At 36.3% G+C, this 23147-nt stretch overlaps 1 protein-coding gene across 7 annotated transcripts in view; it reads right to left on the reverse strand.

Annotated features, from left to right (window-relative positions):
* The window catches only part of DMD (dystrophin), a 979946-nt gene that overhangs the window by 389089 nt on the left and 567710 nt on the right, over window positions 1–23147 (reverse strand). For all 7 annotated transcript variants that reach the window (XM_059839939.1, XM_059839938.1, XM_059839941.1 and 4 more), the window contains one exon: window positions 3732–3907. In XM_059839939.1, the coding sequence (XP_059695922.1) occupies window positions 3732–3907 (176 nt within the window). The remainder of the gene's footprint in view (window positions 1–3731; window positions 3908–23147) is intronic.

Raw genomic sequence — 23147 nt, forward strand, 5'->3', positions numbered from 1 at the left:
TTGCTGCCACCCCACTCTGTGCCTGGAAATACTTTCAGCAATAAGGTCAGGATCACTTTCTGGAGTTGTAAAAAGCTCAGCATCATTTAAGTATGGGATAGTCTGTTTGTCTGAAATATTCCTTGCCTCACATTTGTCTCTGATTGAGATCATCTGCCACTTGTTGCCCATCTGCTCAGTTTAGGAGTTCCCACTATCAACTCAGCCATTGACTACCTGAGGCATAATGTCATCAGCATTCTTGGAAATGTCACCCAACACCTCATGTCTCCAACAAATTTCTCACATTCATGCACCTTCTAAAAATATCTGTATCACTTTCTGTTACTCCTGTAATTGCTTCCCTCCTCCCCACAGCCCCCACTGATCTTTGAATTCAGTTTAAAAAATACATCTAGAAGGGACTGTCAATGTGCCACATAAAAGTTCAAAACATATGTAAAACTCTGCAGAATTATCAAAATCAATTTCTTTCATTTGGGTAAGAAAACAGCAAAAACAGAGCTTACAATATATAAAGTTTCCTTGCCAAATAATGCTTAGCAGCATTACACTTGAATCTGAAATCACTAACAGATTTCATTTCTGGAATCCATTCAATTGCTAATTTCTTGCCATTTTATCTTGAGATCTGCTGACCAAAAATTGTAATAGGAAATAAAATTTCAGTCGATCACTACTCTGAGCTACTGAGAATTAACTTTAAAGCAGAGCATAATGTACTAACTACAAAGAATAAAAACTGAAACCTATTAAAATTATTATTATTAGAGTCAGTTTTCTTTTCTGGTTTGCAGAAGGTTCTAAATGTTATTTTATTTTTCTTTGAAATTATTATATGAAGATGTGCTCTACCAGGTCTGCTCTCCCTTCAGTATCACCTTCATTCAATATGGTTATAAAATGTTCCTCCGATTTTCTCATTCTCAAAATTGACTTTAATAACATTATTTCAACTATGAAAATTTAATTTTTAGGAAACATAGACAAAAAAAAAGGACTATTAAAACTTATGTGAAGCACAATATAAGCATTCTGACTTTACAGTGGTTTTGATTTTCAATAGTCCATTAAAGCTGTTCTGAAAAAGAGAACTCAAATATGTTAATTGACCCATATTTTTTGTAATTTATATTCTACTAATGTATTTAAAGAAATTTGACATAGTACCAACATATGCATTGGACAATGCCATAACTACATTAGCTCTTTGAACTGTGAGTAGAGGCCACTTCCTTTAACTTTTGTTTGCCTCATGCTTTGATCTTGGGGATAAGATAAGCATTTTGGGTGACATGGGTTTCAAGTCTTAAAAAGAGAGAATCTGACTGCACCAAAAGCAAATTAGGACAAATAATGAAAAACTAAAAGATGTCAAAGCACAAGAGTTATGCAAATCCCATGTCTCCATGGTTATATAAAGACTGTGCAGCTGATAAGCCTGTGGTCTTTTCATGCCCAGGTTCATCAATAATTGAGACCTACTTAGAACACACCAAATTTTCCTTTCAACTAGGTTTCTATCCATTGAAATTCCACTAAAGAGGAGTGAAAAAAAAAAAAGAGAAGGAGAGGAAGAGAGAGAAGGGGGATGAGAAGAGGAAAAAAAGGAGAGGAGAGGAGAGGAGAGGAGAGGAGAGGAGAGGAGAGGAGAGGAGAGGAGAGGAGAGGAGAGGAGAGGAGAGGAGAGGAGAGGAGAGGAGAGGAGAGGAGAGGAGAGGAGAGGAGAGGAGAGGAGAGGAGAGGAGAGGAGAGGAGAGGAGAGGAGAGGAGAGGAGAGGAGAGGAGAGGAGAGGAGAGGAGAGGAGAGGAGAGGAGAGGAGAGGAGAGGAGAGAAGAGAACCACAAGCTGTCATTCTAGAGAAAAACAAACCAATAAGTCAACATACTAAACAGAACAAAAGGAGGAATACATGTGCAAGTGTTTATTTAAGAACCTTCATCTAGGGAACATAACTGGATTATTCCTACTTAACAAATCCTAGGCTTCCTTAAAATGCAGAATGTGCCAAGAAATTCCATGTAATATTCTAAGACTGCATTGAGCCAAAAGAACATTCAGTTAGACATTTCTATCGATATATGAAGGGATGAACAATGACAATCTTAACCAGAAGAGGAATATATTTTATATCCTCAGACAAAGCTCAACCACAAATCTCTTTCTTCTGTGTTGCCAAAGCAGATTACAGGGCTGTTAAAATGATGTGTTATTATTTTTTAAGTGTTTGCACTTACATAACAAGTTAATGCTTGGAAACACAGATGAGTTTCCAATGTACAAAAGAACATCTTTTTATGTGACAAATAAAGGCCAGGGACTCCCTTGTGTAACAAATAACAGTACCATCAACACCTGGAAATGCAGCAGAAATAATTATTAAAGGTTCTGACTGCTGTGGATTATTTGTTGCATCTCCTTCTTTTAACACAGAATCACTTAGGTTGGAAAAGACCTTCAGGATGATTGAGTCTAAATATCAAGCCAGTACTCCCATCCCCAAACCATGTCCCCAAGTGACACATCTACATGTCTTCTAAATACCACTGGGAAACCTTATAGCACCTTCCAGTACCTAAAGGGGAACTACAGGAAGGCTGAAAAGAGACTTTTCACAGGGGGATGTAGTGAGGAGAATTGCCTTAAGACAAAAGAGTGTTTCGATTAGATATTAAGAAGAAATTATTTGCTTCTGTGTTATGAGGCACCAATACAGGTTTGTCCAGAGAGATTGTGGAGTTCAAACCACTGGAAGTTTTCAAAGCCAGGCTGGATGAGGCTCTGAGAAACCTGATCTAGTAGAGGTTTCACTGCCTATGCCAGAGGGGTTGTAGCTCAATGAACTTTAAATTCCCTTCCAAACTCAGCCATTCTGTGATTCTATGGTGACTCAATGACTTCCCTGGTCAGCCTGTTCCAACAACTGACAACATGTTCCAAGTGAAATTTTAATCATGATTAGGCTCAGTAATAACCCTCCAGGACACTCCCCTTTTGATGATGGTAAACATTTTCACAGCTTTTTTTGCCCCAGTGGCTCTGAAAAGAGTATTTTAAAGCAGAATGGCATATCCAGTTAGACTTAGCATGTAGGTTAAGAACATGCTCTTTAATAAAACCTATCTTAACAGGAACATTTTTTTACATTGGAAATTCTCTTTTTAAAGGTGTAAAGCTATTTTTGTATTATCTGTAACTCAAACACTCTAACCTTCTGTGCCTTCATGAGAAAAAAAAATTTATCTAAAAGTAATCATAAATAATATTAAATTGATAAATCTATTTTTTAAAATCCAGCCTTTGAAATGTAGATGTAAATGGCATTGATTTTTATAGATGAAATAGATTAGGATTATCTTTTTAAATTAACCAAGGTATCATTAGTATTACAGAGATGTGCTTTAGTGACAATCAAACAGAAAGATTATAAACCAGTGGTAAATTCTGTATTGTTCTACTTAAAATTGAGCAATTGTGGATGCTTGTTTAGGTCTTTTAAACATTAGGAGTTAAAAGATAAAAATATGGAGTTTAGAAGGGGGTGGTGGTCACTGACAGGAGTAAGTAGAAAATAATTAAACAATTTATAGGAAGCAAAATTCAATTACTGATAATTCCTTTTATATGTGAAAACTCTAGATCTTGAGAGGTCCTTTGAAATTTCAAGCCAGAATCAAATCTAAAACAACTAAAAATAATTTCACAATATTTTTACCCTCTTTTAACATACCTCTTTTTTTTCTCTACCAGCTGTCTACAGATCTCCTTCCACCGGTTATTCACACTTTCCAGTTGTTCCTTCAGCACCTTGGCATCTGCCTTTGATGACTGCTCAATAATCTCTTCACCAGCTGCATTCAGTGTTTTGACAACAGTTTGCTGCTGCCCAATGCCATCCTGAAGCTCCTGCAAAATACCCAACACATTCACATCTTCATAAGGAAGTTAAATATGAAAAAAAATGCTTCATCACATACTGGAAGGATGGAAAGAGGTGAAAGTTTTTGCTCTCCTCTGAATTTCAAATGAAAAATCCAAGATGAGTAGACATAAGAACGCCTCATTACTTTGTAGCAAATACCTTTCAGTGCATCTCTGAAGCCTTTTATCCCTCCCTGTATTGCTGTCTACTAGAGAGCATTATAGTAATACTCTGCACATCAATTAATAGGTAACAGTTTTGAACAAATGTACTTCTACACACCCAAAAGTAAATATCACATATAAGAATCTACAAAACATTGTAAGATTTAAACTACAAGATGTGCAAAATTCCTATTAGCTATAAACTCAAAAAAACAAAGTCAGGAAAGCAGAGACTGTAAAACTTCTGATTCCATTAAAGAAAACCTTTTCCTCCAATTGTGAGAAGCCAAACACTCATGTGGTTTTTTTGCTTGGTTTTGATTGTTTGGTTTTTGGTTTTGCTTTGGGACTTTTTTGAGGGGAGGAAGTTGATTTTGTTGTTGTTGTTGCTGTTGTTTTTGAGGTTTGGTTCGGAGTTTGTTGGTTGGTTCAGGTTTTTTGGTTTTTGGGTTTTTTTTAAGCAGAATGTGGGGAAATTACAGTTCTAAGAAAAGGTATTGCAGTGTTTCTACTTACACACTGAATTAAAAACTACTGAAAGATAACCAATATGGGCCATCCTTAAGTTTTACTAAATGCATTGGGATACATTTTTCTCCATCTTTTATGATAAAATAAAATACTTTTTCCTGCAGAATTCCTGTAGCTACCTTATTTTTTGTTTAAAAAAAACAGAATTTTGAATCTGTAGCTTAGATTGTAACACTGTATGCCTGTTGAATCAAGTTCCTATCTATAAATAATCAATATTTTCATATTTTTAGTCATCAGTAGAGCATGAGTATTTATTCTTTGAATTCCTCAGAATATATAAACATAAAAGTGTAAAATAATTTTCAACAGATTACTGCTAAAATAAGCAGAAACTGAAATAACATCAGCAATCTACACTGTGATATTCATACTTATGACAGATTTTCACTTCAGGAACTGTGTCTGAATCCTTTCTCTATACAAAGGCTTTCAAGTAAAATGCTGAAGCTAGTTTTTCTAGAGGAAACAAAATACTTCAGTATATCATACTCCAGAACAAAATTATGTGTTTGCTTTCTAAATACACAGCATAAATTGCAGAGTAAATCAGCAAACCTGCATATTAACATTAAATAAAATTTGACCATGAAACAGCTGAAATTGGCAGGATACAACTTTCCAGGAATGTAAAAGATGAACATAACTACTCCTTATGCTTTTTTTAATATATACCTTTGGTCATGAGGTTATGGTTGAAGTTCACAAAATGAACCACTCTGGAAGTTTACTTGCTCTAACATGATCAAACTCAGTTGCCAGCTACTAATTCATTAAATTGCATTGAGTCAGTTGAACTCTCTGTCTCAGCACAAATTTTACAGGGACAGCTTGAACACCAACACCAGCAGAGCCTGGGGCACAAGGGTCAATGTCAGCAGGTTGCTGTGGTGTTTGCCCACAGCCCTGGGCAAGGGGCTGTACCTGAACAGAGGTTTGTACTGTTGAGATTTAGCTTATTTTTACTGTACTTTCTGTTTGGTTTTACCACAATTTCTTTTAGATTGTCACAGGACACACACAACCCATCCTCAAATTATTCTTTAGATTCCTCTCAGTACAAAACTGTTCTGCTGATGTGTTGGGGGTTTTTTCCCAAACTATTTTGAAGCCCCACAATTTCAGAGTAAGTAGCTGTGGTGAGCATAATGTGGCAGTAATCTGCATCCTGTTTTATTATATTTTGATAGGATGAGAAATATTTTTCTGCAGGATCCTTACAAGCTATGTGACAGTCCAGTCATGTTGCTAAGCACCCTGCTGCCCCGCAGTGTCCCAGAACACTTTGCTTTTCCTTTACAATGTGGAAGGTTTTTAAGGTACCTTTGTAGCAGAAACTGCAAGATTTTCTAAGAGAAATAGACACATAAAAGCCTCTTACTTTGAGATATAAGAGATATAAGATCTTCTTTTCTTTCTGAGATGCACATTAATATGATAATACCTAGCCCAACTTTTGACTATTATTTTCAGATACATGATTTCACTGTTAGAAAAAAAAAATAGCTGCAAGAGCTAGGTTATTTGTCTAAATGCAAATATTGTCTACTCCTGAAAGTCTGATTTGGTCTTTCCACTACCTATTTCCATTTTGGTAATGCCAAACTCAAAATAAGTATCTAGTTTCTGCACATATTCACTGTATTTCACACACTAGAGCCTTTGCATTGCACAGTAGGGAGCATTACATGGGTAAATCATAACAAAGTATAGTTTGAGAAAAAAATATATTAGATTAATTGGCTTATTTCCAGCAAGGCACTTGAGAACTTGTGAAATTAAGACCCATACCACTTACTGAAAAAATAACTCAGAACAAAGTTTCTACTCGTATGCAGAGGTCCATTCATTTGGAATAGGAGATCAAAGCAAGAACAGAGATGGGAAATTCTACTTCTGGAACTCTGGAGGTTTTAGAAACAAAATTTGTAGAAATTACTTGTTATCTATGAATCCACTTCTCTAAATGACAGAAACAACAACCAGTCAGTAAATTACTACAAAGAGAAATGATAAGTGAAAGCTCACTCAAGTACTCTGAGCTTATTTCCTATACTCACAGCATCTTAAATTAGGTTTGCTCTCCCCCAGCATACACAAACACCAAAGAGCAACCACTACATGATATTCACACTTATTTCAATTGACACAAAGTTAAACAAAGGAATTTTCTCATTTTCCCTCTGACATATTATGTAACAAAGTAAAAAAGAAAATAGCTAGCTCAATGGCAGGAGTGGTCTTAGAACTTGAGATCCCTATTGCTGGAATGGGAACAGGATGTGTAGGAAGGAGAAGTGTGAACTTCCACCAGAACATGAGAGGAGCCTTCTGGCCATCTGCATTTCAGATCACCATAAAGAACTCTATCTGAGATGTTTTTTTTTTTTCAAGTACTCTAAGCATTTAGCACTTTTAACATGAATTAACAGAAACACGTGTGCTGATAAAGTTCTCCTGGATTCCACAACTCAAGTAAAAGACTTTTGTTGGTAATGGATACTGCACAAAGCACAACCTCCCACCAAGACACTGACATTTTTTAAAAGGTATTTTTTTATGAAGAGAACAAAATTTCTTTAACTCTTTTACTCAAAACCATATTTTCACATGCTCATCCCAGAGTTATTACTACAAAGATGCTTTTCACAACTTACATTAGTATCTAAGGTTAACAAATGTACTTAAAAATAATTTATTGTTATAGAAAAGTCAAGGAGCAACATGAAAAAAATACCACAAACAAGCTAATTTCTGTCAGAAAAAATTCATGGTCACAAAATGATTTAAGGGGAAAAAAATGTATTGCCTCTCCTTCCTGCAGTGTGAGGTACAGATCCAAAAGTACTTAAAGGTACTATGCACCACTTGATAAAACTGTAGTCCTAAATTCAACATTATTCAACATTTATGTTCTAATCTTCAATCATTTACATAAATTTCTCCTCTGCTTTAAATCACATAAAACCATAAGGTTGACATAAGAGTGTCTACTCAGATGCAACAATATAAATCAAAGAACTGTGGAAACATCTGGTGGAAAACTATCCCCAAAACAATTTGCTAGCATTTGGTTACCAGAATGAATTTACCCATTAAGGGTATGTACCTCTGTTCAATATTCTATTAGAAATAAGGAAGAAATTAATTTTCTAGGCAGTTAAACCCTAGTGATTTAATCTGGAAACACATTACTGGCACTTTGTTAGGATTAAGGCAATCAACAAAGAGTACATGATGCTTCCTAACCGTTTTGTGACAAACAGCTAGGAAATGTTTCTTGCTTGGAGTGCATTATGTTGGTTATTGTGTTACTATTTTCTGAATTATGGAAATTCAGGACAGTTGATGGAGATGGAAAAGTGAAAAATAGTCGTTTGCTATGGAGTTGATAATAATTTAAAGAAAAATGTTTTCTTCTTAACATAAATTATAGGAATTATAATGGCTTGAATATTAATACCAACTCTGTTCAAGAACAGTATTTGGAAAAGTATTTGAAAGAGGTGACAGTAGGCTCTGGACAGATTCTCCCTATAAAGCAGACCAGAGTTTATGTTCTCTGTATTACTGATTTAGTTATCAGCTGTACATGAGAAACCAAAAGAAAATTACTGCAGATCTGTTTTCTGAACAAACAATAAATACTGTAAAATTAAAAGGAGATTTCATTCTCACTTTGCAAAAAAATTATAAATAGAATTATTTATGGCTTAAGCTGCAGTTTATCTAAAGCTTATAAAGCATAGAAACATTTTGCTTGATTTGGTATGCAAATTGCTTTGTTGGAGAGCCTTAGGAAATTATTATTCTATTCTGCTTTCTGTATTACTTCTTTTTTTCTACGGTTTGGTGCTGTACATTTAGGAAGACATGAGGGCCAGTATTTCCCTGGATGGATTTTATATTATCCATGACTGATAGTATAGATAAAGAAAGTTGGGTACAATGCTACTCCACAATTGTATATTTTAACAAAATAAATGGAGGTATAAAACTTCTTATACTCTGCCAAAACTTCTAAATCAGCAAGAGTTCCAGATTTATTTGAAAATTTTTATCTCTTCCAGACTTTATCCTTTGGCTGTGCCTTTTGTCTCTAGAAAGGGAGAAATCTGTCCTTCAGAAGACAAGTCATAAAAATGGAAGCTTCATTATTTTTCCTACACAATTTCTTTAGTCTATCCTGCTGGCCTTTAAAAAGCAATAATCTACTCTGGCTTAGTAACTTCACATCCCAGGTTGCTACAGTAATTCCAGATTCTTGCTGCTGCTCCCTGTGCTGCTATCAAATATAATTCCAAATTAATTTCCAGTTCACCTCCAGGATGGACCTGATGCTGGCCAAGGCTGAGCCACCACTGGGAGAGCCTCTGGGGTAATATGGTTAAGAAGGGGAATGAAATCCTGTGTAATTGAAGTGAGAGGGAGGACTGAGAATATGTGAGAGCCCTGCAGACTCCTGCAGTGCAGGAGGAGGAGCAGGAACTGCTCCAAGTGCCAGAGCTGAGGTTCCCCTGCAGCCTGTGGTGCAGACCATGATGAGGCAGCTGTGCCCCTGCAGCCCTTGGAGGATCCACTCCAGAGCAGGAGATGCCCAAAAAAATAGGCTGGTGGGAAGTCCATGCTGGAGATGGCTGGCTGGCAGCACCTGTGTCTCCATGCTGGAGCCATCTGTTCCCAAGCTGCACTCTGAGGGAATGTCCCTGTCCTGGGGCAGGGAAAGACTGTGAAAAGTCCTCCCTCTGAGGAGGAAGGAGCAGCAGAGACAAAATGTGATGCACTAATCAGAGCCTCAATTCCCCATCCACTTGTATCACTTGAGGTGGAGATTTAGAGAGCTCATGAGTGCAGAAAATCCTAGGAAGTGTGTGGAGGGAAGGTGTTTTAAGATTAAGGTTTGCTTCTCATTGTCCTGCTCTGATTTAATTGGAGATAAATACCATTATTTCCTCAAGCTGGGTCTGTTTTGCCTAAGATGGCAACTGGTGAGTGATCTCCCCCTGTACTTGACCCATGAGCCTTTTGTGGTATTTCCCCTGCCACCGCCCCCCTCCATGCACCTGGGGAGCAGCTAACTAGTACCCAGCAGGGTCAAGTCACCACAAAAACACTCTGTGGCTTAGAAGCAATGAAAAAAAATTGTATACTAATAGTTCAGCTGAGAGCTGACCTTGGCAATTTAATAATCTTAAAAACTATATAGATAAATAGCATTGTCTTCAGATGCTGATGGTTTGCAATCATACAAAATCCTTGTGGCTTTATAAAGATATACACCAGATTAATAATAATTAAAAAAAATCACTTTCTCATTTTTTCCCAGTGACATGTAATTGTAAAAATGAGCCATATTCCTTTAAATTCATATTTCTTGTCTCTTTCTAATGCGACACAAAATTGTGATGAAAGTCATTTTGGTATTGAATTGTAACGTGCATGACCAGAGGTCTATTTTGTGTTTCTAGCCAAAATGACACAGTTGCTTTTTATTAGTATATTAATTCAATTTAATTTTAGAACTGATTTAGAAATACTTCAGGGAGAAAAAGAGATTTTTTTTTCCTCAAAAACTCTACTGCGACTGCATGCTAACTATAATGCTTCAGGTTAAACACATAAAATTCAACTCTGAGTCCAAAAACCTACACACTGATTTTGCAGCACACACCACTGAATGTCACAGTAATATATTAATTTCCATACTGATGTAGCATCAAAATATGAAGACAATACTCAGCCAAACAACTTTTTAATTTACCTCTACACAGAATACAATATGGCATAATTTGATACCATGTTTATCAGCAATACTAATGAATTTATCTTAATACCCCAACCACATTTTTAGCTAAATAAGCAATTTTAATCCAACTCAATGGGAACTTAGTTCTTAATTTTTTCTGTCATATTTAAAGAAACTTATTTTTCTTCTTTTAAATTAAAAACAGATAGTTACAACACCTTTATGATTTCACAGATTTTCCTGATTCTTACAGAACTATCCTGACCCTTACATAACCAAAGTTATTTCCTATATGCCTTCTGTGAATCAAAACCTAGAAAATTTCAATTTGCTTTCCTATGGAATCTATACCTGGAAAGTGTTATCTCTATTCATTAACTCAGCAGCACTAGAATAAACACATGTGCCTCAGCATCCTGTTTACTTTACAAACATTATATTTAAGATGTACATATTCCCTCTTTCTACTGCAGATATCTCCCCCTTCAAGTATTTGAATAATATATATTTTTATAGCTGTAAAAAAATATATTTGTACAACCCTCTCTGTTGGAATTCTCATCCATATCTTTTACACTTTATTTTAAAGCAGATTAAAATGATACATACATTTTTTCATTCAGAAATTCTTCATGTGTTTGTTCTTCATTATTATTCAAAATTTTTATTTTTGACAGATACAAGAAACTTTTCTGGATACTTTTTATTCTGTAAAAACTTAGAAATTAGTCATATCCCAGACAAAAATAGAAAAACCTACTATTAATATTATTCTGCCCTTTTGTAAGAAAAGAATGGCAAAAATATTTGGACTAGTAGTCAGTGTACACTGGCTTGGCTGCAATTATAGAAAGTTATAAAGGAATAAATGCATCCTAAGAAATGTGAAGACTACAAAAGTGGCTTCCCAGTTGTGGAAAATTACTGTGGTAAGCAAGGGGATGAATCAGTTTAGGCTTGCAAGTGCTTCTGTACAGGAGCATCAACTGCAAAGCCAGTAAAGCGGAAGTGGCTACCATGGACAGCTCCACTTAACAATTTACCTGTTATACATCATTGCATTATGGCCTTGCAATACAGCAACAGGAACAAACCATGGGTATTGGTTCAGTGAGATAAGGGAGACAAAACTAAAATATTTCCTGAGATTTCAGCTAGGTTAAAACCAGAACAAAATAAACCTAGCCAGCAGAAACACTCGATTTTCAAGAAGAAAACGAAGAAATCTAATTACCACAACAAAGTTATTTCCCTGCCCTGTGCTGGAAGGATTACACAGCATAAGCTCAATTGTCCTGAACTTAAGATAGACCCAAAAAACCCTAGAAAATCATTTATCAGAGGATTCTGACAGCCAGAATTAGTTGTCTACCTGCTGTTTCTCCTCCTCCTATCTCCATTAAGGCAGCATTTGCCTCAAGCCTCTGAGCAAGACCAACCTGTGGGAGAATGTCAGTGGCAAGGAACAGATGACAAATCAACCATCTGTAATCAGCTACCACATCATCCTCATTCTTCCTCTGTTTTGATCTTGCTGGACCTTCCCCTGCCTTTCATATCTCCATCAGCTCTAGATTCCTAAGAGCTGCAGCTTTAGCTCTTGTAGTGCTGAGAAGAGGGTTTCTGTCCCAACTGAGTCATATTAATTTGAGTAGACAGGCTTTACTCCCTCCAAATACCACTGGGGTGTTTCTTGATCTCTGCTATGCTTCATTTTCTTCAGTATCTTAGCCTACGAATCCATCTTGTTCCTTCTTCAGAGCATAATTATAGCATTGGGGTCTGATCTTTTATTAATTCAAATGCTTTCCTAAGCATGCCAGTGCTGCTACTCAAGGGATATCTGATTTACATATTCCCATAATTTCGTTTCTGATTACTAAATTCATCAGCTTGCTTCAAAGTAGTTCATAGTATAAACATAGTAAGACTTTCAGGAACTGATGTTCATTGCATATTCAACATTTTTCTCAGAACAGCCCCACAGTTTCAAAATACAAATCAATATGTTTTCTAATAAAGTTTACTTTCAGTGAAACACATGCCCCCTACATCCTAATCTTTTAGGAGAAGAGAACCAGACTGTTTTAAAACATCAAGAGTTAGAAATAAAAATAAACTTTTGGAGGCATTAGGTATTCTCTGCTGGGCAACAATTAATTTCAATTCAGCTCTTCTCACATCTTCAACCAGAGATTATATTGAAATAGAAATAACTGTATCAAATCTCAGAGAAATATGTGCTGAAACAGAGGAATTCCAGGCTAAAGATGAGGACCCAGGAAACAAGCAATTCAGGAAATGTTACTTCTCTTTCTGAAGATGTCACTATTTCATAGACTTGTTACAAACAGAAACAAAAATACCTCAAGCCTTAGGTTTTTTTCCTTTACTGAAATATTTAATAGGGGTTATAGGTAGTTTACTGACCCATCGAAATTAAGGAAGCAGAAGTGTGAAGTTATAAGTTTTTTAACATGCTCAGCTCCCCTGAGTGATAGACAGTGAGGGGACTTGGTACTACTCTGAACTAGATTCCAGCAAAATGGTTTTGGGGAAAACATCCCTTGTACTTCTGTCAAGTAACACTGCACATGTTTCAGGACCCAGGACATCCCTCTGGCTGTCCTGAGCAGCCAAGACCCCTGCCAGGGGTCTCAGAGACCCTGGCACAGAGCCCAAAAGGCCTGTGGTTCTGATTATGAGCCGTGGAGCAAGTTACCAACCTTAGATGAAGATCTGCAAGCCGTGACAAATTAAGTAGAATGATAGTGAATTTATCACAGGATGAAAAAGAAGATTTTGGGGTTTTTAGAATGGGGGTTTAGGGGGCAAGATGAGGGATCTGGGCATGTCCTGCCTTTCTCCTTCTTCTTCTTGGTCTCCATCTTCTGCTGTGATGTTGGCACTTTTAGATTGGTTTCGAGTAGAAGCTCACTGTCTAATATGAGCGATAGGTATTGGGAAGTAATTGTAAACATTGTATATGTAGTATTTAGTATAAAGACATAACACAGAGTGCCTCAGACTGTCTTGCTGAGTGGATCTTGGCAGGACAGGAGAAAGAATTTTATAGATAAGGAACAATAAACAACCCTGAGACCGAGGAATGAAGAGCCCTGACTCTTTCTTCAAGCACCCGGCTGGGAAAAGAGACTTTTGAACTTATCTCAGGGTCACTCTGACAGCTAGAGACCCCAACACACATGAAAGAGTTATACTTAGGTAAAAATCCCAATCCTTTTTGCTTTCTATGGATAATGTATAATGTCTGCAAACTAATGTCTGCAAAAAGTTTTTAAAAATAGAGTGGTGATTGTCCTGTTCTATACTGGTGTAGCCCACACCCTGGGGGCAGTTTTGGGCACCACAATATATAAAACAGACCTTAAATTATTAAAGAGCATCCAAAGGAGGGCAATGAGGATGCTGAAGGGTCTGGAGGGGAAGCTGTGTGAGGAGAGGCTGAGGTCCCTTGTTGTGTTCAGCCTGGAGGAGAGTGAAGGGAGACCTCACTGCAGTTACAGCTTTGTGAGGGGAACAGGAGGGGCAGGCACTGATCTCTGCTCTGTGGTGACAGTGACAGGACCCAAGGGAATGGCCTTAAATTGTGCCAGGAGGGGTGTAAGCTGGATATTAGGAAAAGGTTCTTCACTCAGACAGTGGCTGGGCACTGGCACAGGCTCCCCAGGGCAGCGGTCACAGCACCGGCCTGAGAGAGCTCAAGAAACATTCAGAAAACCTTCCCAAGTACAGGATGTGATTTGTGGGGCTGTCCTGTGCAGAGCCAAGAGTGGGACTCCCTTCTACTTCCAACTAAGGATGTTCTATGATTTTATAACTTCAGTATTTAATTGTAGACAATATGTAATTAAGTCTTCTCCATGTTTAGAGAAGACAAAAAGAATTAACGTACTGCCAGTTACAGCTCACTATTATGACATCCAGTCACTATCCATATGATCATCTGAGAATGAGGAATATCTACCAATGCTATATTATTGCTAAGCTATATTAACTCTGGTATTGTAATAAAGCATTAATGCAGTTTGTAAAAGTGTTATAATTAGAAAACAAACTTGATCACTGCATTCTAATTTTTTTTTTTTTTTTTTGGCAGGGGGCTACACATAGGAAAACCAATATGTTCTACAAAACCAGTAGTTCCATGTGGCAGCAGCTCTCTGGCCACAGAGAGAAAGGCTGTGAGAAGATCAGAGAAAAGAATGATAAACAATTCTTATCTTTACTTGCTGCACATATTGTTGTGAACATGTGGAAAGTGTTATGGAGATTTTTTCACCAAAGGGTGGTTTCTTAACTGGCCAGTGGTGATGGTGTTTGGATTGGAGGACCAATCAAGTCCAGGTATGTTGTAACTGTCTAGAAAAGCGAGGGGTTTCCTAATAATGATATATATAATAAAGCGATTGATCAGCCTTCTGTGAATCATGGAGTCAAGGCTAATTATTACCCAGTTCAGGGATGCCCTGCTGTGACAGTTCTGTTTAGGGAATTTTGTGGAGTTCCCTTGTTTTTATTCACAAATCTCTACATTTACATTTAACATTGAATTTCTATGATGGGACATAGTTTCAATCAGCATTAAATTTTGTTTTGAATGATCTCCTGATTTCAAATTAATTTTTAAATGACAATATCATCTTAGGTAACTTGAAATACCGTATTTTGTAATAAAATTACAAAAGAATGGTACATTCCAAGAACAAACTTGCATGGGTAAAAACCTTCAATTTAACCCCTAAAAAATTCCAAGTGAAAAGAGAGTTTTGCTACTAAAAAGGAGTCTTCTAGTGCACATCAGTCTCTCCAAAAAATAGTTTAAAAAATGTCCAGTCCACATACATAATTGATTTTGTCTGCTTATATACCTGTCTGTATCTACACTAAAAATATTACAATAAGAATAAACAGATGCAAATTTCACCAGATCTGATACCATATTAGATATTTAGCCAATATTTAAACACAACTAATAAAGTTATTTCCTGTATTGTAGCATCCCTCACAGCTGGAAAAATGGTTACCATATAGAAAAATTTATTGAGGTTCAGAATAAATATATTGATTTTTTGCTGAAGATAAAATATTGACGGAATTTTTCAGTTAATCACTAAAATTCTATTTAAGAAGTTCAATAAAGCTAGATATTACCAATAATTTAATAAATCAGTAGGAAATAGGAAGAAAGAATATAAATCATGTGGTTTTTGCAGCCTTCAAACCTAATTTTGTCCCTTAAAAATGCTAATAGCTCTAACTGTACTTAGAGTATTTTGCAAATATTTTGGTCAGAATGAAGGGTTTACAGTTTTCTGCATAATTCTGACCAAGGTATTTCTTTAACTGTACATAATTTTGTTTCATGGTAATCTTAACACTCAAAAAAGTATTTTTCTTCAATTCACTGTGATACTGCACACCTAATGCAATTTATAGGTTGCATAGGTTATGTAGAAGTCTGGCCATGAAATTCTAACATTAATATAAAAGAGGTAAATATTTGTTTGGCTGTAAAATCCCCTTCACTCTTCTGTTTTTCTGTAGAATTACTGGAGGCCACAGGATTGACTATGCATGCCTCAGAGGATTCACCCCGATCAAAAACTTTTCTGGGCATGGGGAGGAAAATCAAATATGGCATTCAGTTTGAATCACAGACTGAAAACCGACACTGAAATCCCCTAAGCTCCACTTACACAGGAAAACAGGCTGAAAAGTCCTTCCAAGTCCTCCCAGTCCAGCAGTCCCAGAAAAAAGACAGGGAGTGGAGGGTTTACAGCACAACTCTGACCCTTGCTCTGTGCTCAGGGAAGTCAGAGGCACTTTATGCAAAAGGCTTAAATTATTGGAGCCATAGGGAAAAACAGGTTCATCTAAGGTTCACAGCCACTTCTTGGTGGCTTCTCTGATCTCCACTTTCCAAGAGAGGCAAGGAAGATTTTTTTTTTTTTTTTTCAGTAATCACTTAATTTGAGTCTGTCTGGAGTTATTGTCTCAAAGTAAAACATTGCTATGAAGCTACCATCTGAAAATGCTTACACCATCATAGTTATTAAATCTGTGTTTCTCATATACATGTCCTTGAGCAAAATTAAAGTGTTTTCTTATAACTAATTGCTACATCAGAAAAGAGCAAATAATATCAAAGAGATGTAAATGCTATTTCTTTGCATAAAGACAGATAGGAAGCCAGGATAAATAACAGTCCATAAAACGATTCATGCATTTGCACAAATTAATGAATTTATTAAAATGCAGCATCCCAGACAGATGACCTGACCAAAAAAAAAAAAAAAAAAAAAAAGGAAACAAAGAAACAAAGAGTATAATTAAAAGCAAACTAAAACTGTTGTAATTGCAAAAAAAAACCTACACAAAGATTTTCTTTGTTGTTATTGTTGTACCTGCCAAAACACTTTGGAATATCTTAAGCACATTCTTGTTTCTATGAAGGCCAGTCTTGAAGAATCTCAGGTGTTTCACTTTGCATGATAGATATACTCTAAGTCTTGATAACTTCCCAATTAAGGACAATTGTGATTGTCAAACTCCACTTTCCTTATATATTTCTTATCAACAAAATATCAGCCCTCAGACAGGAAGAAAGCTGCAGTGAGGTTCTGCATAATTTCATTTATGTAAAACTGGACATTCACCAGACAGAATATAAGGCAAAATATGATTTAGTCACACCTTTCAGATGAATGAGATCCCCTCTTTCCCTTATTCTAGGCTCAATGTTTTTCTGAAGGGTATAGAAGTAAAAGATTATGTGAAGTAAAAGCATGACAAAACCAAAAATTTTTTGGTCTTTGTTTTTGGCTTTTGTTCTTTTGTAGGGATTCTTTGTTTGCTTGGAGGGTTTTTTGTTTGTTTGTTTGTCTGAAATATCCTAGTTCCCAATACTAGTCAAAAATAATGCATTAGTCCTTTGAAAATCTGCAAAGACTGAAGTTACATAATTCATTCTTTCAGTGGTGAATCAAGATATCTATTTGCATGGGTAAATAACCACACAGGACTGATGGCAGGAGGATACTTCCCAGAAGTGTTGTCAGGGATAACATGCATAGCACAATGAGATTTTAAATGAGAACACAACTTTTGTAAATAATGTACACTCTTCAAGACACCCTAGAGACACAAGACAACACAATTCCTTCAGACAGAGATCGTGTTTAAAATACTATTTTTCCTCAGTGTTCCCAATTTCCATTAGAATCTTATATCAGACAAAAAGAAAGGGTTTCAAGTGAAGTGTTTTGAACCCTAAGAGGAAGGCATAAGAAACAGATCTATAAATCTTAAACAGAAAGCTATCCCAAAACAAGAACAGTGTTGCTGACTTCTCTTATTTGAAATGATGATAAATCACTTATACAATTTTTTTAAGAGCTAAATGGAACTTTTGCTCACAAAAATGCACATTCTGTTTTAACTTCTCCACTTATAGGTCCCAGAAAGGGAGGGTGAAAAAATACTCTGCTCAACCTCTCCTTGAATCACTGTAAATTGTAGTGAAATTCAGAAATAAGTCTAACCAAAATGGATGAGCTGTTTTTTCTGTTTAAATAACTGTCAGGTTTCGAAACATTTGGATAATTCTGAATCAGTAACACCTTATTTGCTAGTGGAAGAAGATGAGATATCTTTAATTTAGTTGAAAACAGAGAACATACATTAAATTATAAAATTGTACCCCTATCTCTTCAGTCTTCAAATATTATCCTCTCTTTTACACCTCATTTCACTGTCATACCTTTATTTTGTCTGTCAGGCAGCATAGAACACTCTTGCCAAGAGAAGTGAGAACAATATAGTCACAAGACAGAAAATAATTTTACTGTGGTCAAACCCCTTCCACTTACTTTCTTGATCCTTATCCTTGCAAAGATTTGAGATATCTCTTTTTGTCAGGACTTCAGCTAAGCTGAAAATAGCATGTAAATAAATCAGGCTTTAAAGACAAACTGTTATTTCCATTGATCTCAGAGAAAATTCTAGAAATAGCAGGGAACAAAAAAAATTGGGACACAGGGGAAAAGCAAGCGTCTTTCACACTCGTGACTCATTTTGCTAACACGTACTCTGTCCTGTTTGGCTCTCTGGGAAAGATGGTTAGAGTATTTGTGCTGCTCCCTCATTTGCATTACTAGTTTGTACCAAATGTGTCAATGTGCTGCAAAGAATAGTACACAGTCCTGGAATTTAAACCACATTTTGCAGAAATTAACCAGTGATAATCTAGAAGCACATGCACTGTCTTTAAAACAAAACAATAACTCCTGAACATAACAGGCAACAGAATTGCCTTAAAGTCACTGCTATGGTATTTCTTCACTGAAGACCTAGGAGAAGCTTTACAGGTGTTTGTTCATACATATTTAAGAAAACAGAATAGCACTCTTAGGACCTTTTCCTCTGTTTGTTTATATTTTATCTGACCTGTTTTCAAAAGGTCTTTTCAACATTAACTATATTTTCAAATTTTCCTACTGATAAAAACAACTTAAGAGTACATTTATATGAGCTTAATAAAAATTCTTCTCATGCATGCAGAACATAAGGTAGTTCATACTGTGTAACAAGACATTTATATCATAACAGTGTGTTTGTATTTAGATACAGAAGAATGGTAAAGTGTTGCCATTATTCATATTTTTTTTCTGATGTTTTAAAATGTATGTTCCTCTAAAATCAAGGCATCTCAGAATTGTCTTATTGAATTGAGGTAATTAAAACTGTAAAAGGGTCTGCATTACTGGCATTTTCTGGTTACCTTTATCTCAAATATAACCTCTGAAATTTGCTACGAAAATATCCCTTGTCCTACTACTCAACTGTTTTGATACATATTGTTAGCCACATTTTTTAGGAAAAAATAATGTACATAATTTTTAAACCTTTATTTTTTACCCTGGGGATCTTTTTTATCATTGTGTGGAATGCATCTGATTGTTTTTTCTTTACGACCAGGGTGCCTCTGAGCCATTCCCATTCATTTTCCTAGTCCTCACAAGATAGCCACCATAAAGCTATTTTCTGAAAAGCAGCCTAGATGTTAAGTATAAAAAATAATTTCAACAAACAGCATTGGCTGGCATTAGTTTTCCCAAAATCATGGTGGCTTAGTAGACACCTACAAATTTGCTCACAGGTGTCCTTGATTGCACAAACATTTTCAGAAAAAAAACAGTCCCAAAGACTACCATATATGAGAGAAATGTTTCAAAAATAAGGACTAAGATTTGGGGTGTAGTGTATTACCCCTATATTCTGTCCCACAATAGTTCTGACTGACCAGCAGGCCTGTTCTAATTTTCTTCTTTTTCTCCTCTCCTATCCCAACACAAAATTTCTCCCCCCAAATACCTTTAACTAAACAAGAAATCTACATCACAACCATAATACTGAGATTGAAGGGAGGATGAATTAAATCAAAATAAGCTTCTATCAAATAAACTTCCATCAATCATCCAGTAGTTTTTCTTGTCTTTGCACTTCCTCTTTACTACTGAAATAACATTTATGTGAAAACAGATGTGACAAACTAGGGGTAGTGAGGAGAAGCTGCAGTGGTCAGTGTAGGCAGTATGACACACTCCTTTGCACCACTGCTGATCCATTATGCTCAACATGAAAAACCAATTTAAGTAATGGGGTAGTTATGGTTTGGAGCTCCCAGGAGCTAGAGGGGATGACACTCTGGTGACAGTAAGAACACATAAGAATAGCAGTAGGGGGGAGAAATTATTATTATTATTATTATTATTATTATTATTATTATTATTAGGCTTTGGAACATGGCTTTTTCATAAGACATCTGCTTTTAAAAAATTAAAAGGTGATACATCGTTATTTACTAGACTTGGTTGAGAGGACTTCCTTACACTTAGTAAGTGCAATCCATATTAAACAAAAACTTGGTCAAAACCTCTCCAGATGAATCTACCAAGCAGTTCTAAAATCAGTCACAGCAAAGTATAGACACAGACAACCTAGCTGCAAGTGGACTCTTTTATGTTAAGACAGGTTAAGAATTTGTTCTGGTTCTAGATAAAAAAGGAAGAAAGAAAAGTTAAAATGTTTTCCCATATCTGTGCTACCCCTGCCTTCTAAGATGAGCACATCTGGAAAATTTTCAGCCCAGTTTTTATTTTTATGTTCTTATGCAGGAGAGATACAGCATCATATTTCCTCATTAAAAAGAAAGTGTTTACATTAGATTTTGGAGTAAAAATTCACCCAATTAATCATAATTTCAAAAAACCCTGACAGTATTGCAAACCTGATGCATTGTAAGTCTCACATATAATGGGCAAATGAGGTTTCAATAAGAACAGAAGCCTTGGGTTTTTGTTGTAAAGGGAACTGTAGCTGGAAGGCTACATGATTAATGTAGTATCATGGACTTTGCATAAAAACAAGATATATTACTGTTTGGGGATCAAGCTAACTTTAAAGAGAGGCTTCTTAAGGAAATTTGACTGTCAAGATAAAATTGGATAATTGTTTTAAATTTAAATTTTTCTGTAATGTGGTTTTGGGAAGAGATACTACATAATTCTGATTCATCCAAATTCAATTCTTTGCCACATTCAGGCTTTACCACATAAACATTCACCAGTTCCTACAAAAAGAACACCCCAAATCTTTAATCATTGCAAAAAACACAGTACCTTGACTTTGTATCTTAAATTGAGTGACATTATAAAAATTAAATTACTTCTTCCTCATCTCCATAATATCCTTTAAAATGCCTTGCCTAGGCTGGAGTATATGTTCAATTTCTTTATCTTTCTTGATGACCCCTCATGCCTGCAAGTCAGCTCATTTTTCTCTGGTGAAGACTGCACCCTACCAGTGCACGCTCTAAAATTTCCATTAAAATCTAGGGCATCATCACTCATTCTTATCTGCAGCAGGCTGTGCGAGCAGCAACTGCAGGAGAACTCGTCTCAAAGGACAACACAGTTATACACATCCCCATCCAGAAGGGAAGAGAATTCTACCTGCATAATGCCTTATCACATCCTGTACACTGGGAATCTTAAAATCACCAGGAGTGGTGTAGAATGTTGTTATAAATTCTCATGCAACGGCAAGTCTTACTTAAACAGCAATTTACCAGTAGGCAATTAGCTTCTCAGAGAACATTTTTATTACATTCACGTCACAATGAAACACTCTGTCTCATCAGCTATTGAATATTTGCTGGTTAAAGCATTATTATTCTAAATTAGCATATAACAAGTACCTGAGGGTATTTAAACTTGTCTATGTGTTTAACCTTCTAGCTTCTAAATCCCTCTTCTTCAAGCAGATTCTTAAACAGTTCTCATACCCAAAGTACATGAACACCTTTCCAAAGTGTTTTGATAGCTGTGCTCATTCCTTTTTCTGTACCTTTTCTACTTTGCAGGGAACTCATATATGTAATTTTTTATGCCTGTATGAGCACACATTCTGTAGTACTGCACATAAACCATAATCTAGCCATGCTATTTTGTGGATCACAGGCCTCACATAACTCTCATCTCCACTCTTCATTCTACAGCATGATGACCTTTCTTGTATCCTAAGCCCAAACCATTACATGCCTTGAAGTCAGAGATCAATAATTTGATTTAGCATTCCATGGATATCCTGTGTGTACTTGTGTACAGAATGGGAGGTGGGCTGCAGTGTTCCTTGTAGCCCTGGTTGAACTGGCTATCACCCCTGTTGGCTATCACCCCTGTTGGCTATCACTCCTGTTAGCTATCACCTCTGGGGCTCAGCAGACAACTTTGACACTGTCCAGGCAAAAGAAGAATACAGACCCTCTAACTACAGCCAGGTTAGGATCAGATAGTTATGCAGCAAAATGCAGCTGAGAGGATTTCCCACTGGCAGCTACTGTCACAAAAGAGCTCAGCATCTATGGAAACCTGACCACATTGCTGGCTGGACTAATCTGCTCTGGTCATTGGGGTTTTTTCAAGTGTTTGTTGCCACAACCTCTTCCAGTAGATGCTACAGCATTCTGTCCACTAGATACTGGACAGATTAATTTTTCTGGTGTTCCACACAAGCAGCTTGAACTTTTTTTGTACTCATAGGCTTTTGTCCCAGGAAGACACAAACACACCAATGTTCTTGTTGCTGTATGACACAAAATATATTCCAGCTAGGTGCCTGTTTCTTGCAGTGGAAGAATGTATGCATTGACCAAATAATCCATTAATGACTCCTCATTTAAATAATTCTGCAGAGAAAGTTTATCTTTTTTTGGTTTTTTGGTATCCTTTGGTCAGAAATACCTGCAACAGCATTTAGCAAAGGAAGTAATAAGTCATGGTCAGCTCTGTCATGCCCTCAGAAAGACAGATGAATAGAAGAGCTGATGTTTTTCCTTCATGCACTAATTTCAAAATACAGCTAATACTGATTAGAGTCAATGTCTGTCCTGAATCTAGACATACTATATTTGCAAATGGCCAGACAATCTTAACAGCAGGCTTGTGTTAATTTGGACACTTCACAAAGGATTATAGGCTGGACATAAGCAAAGCAGTGTTATAAGTGATGAATAAATGATGAATTGCAAACCAAGCTTTCATTGACTTGCATAAAAACTACATCACAGAGAATGAGATATTCTCACAGTAAGGCTTAACAGTGCTTTTAAAGAGAAGAAATGTCACTGAGCTTAGAATCTTCAGTGATTCCAAGACAACACATTAGCTTTCTGATGCAGGTAAGGAAAGGATTAAGTTC

This window comes from Haemorhous mexicanus, chromosome 2 (genome assembly GCF_027477595.1).
Source record: "Haemorhous mexicanus isolate bHaeMex1 chromosome 2, bHaeMex1.pri, whole genome shotgun sequence".
Taxonomy (NCBI): Eukaryota; Metazoa; Chordata; class Aves; order Passeriformes; family Fringillidae; genus Haemorhous; species Haemorhous mexicanus.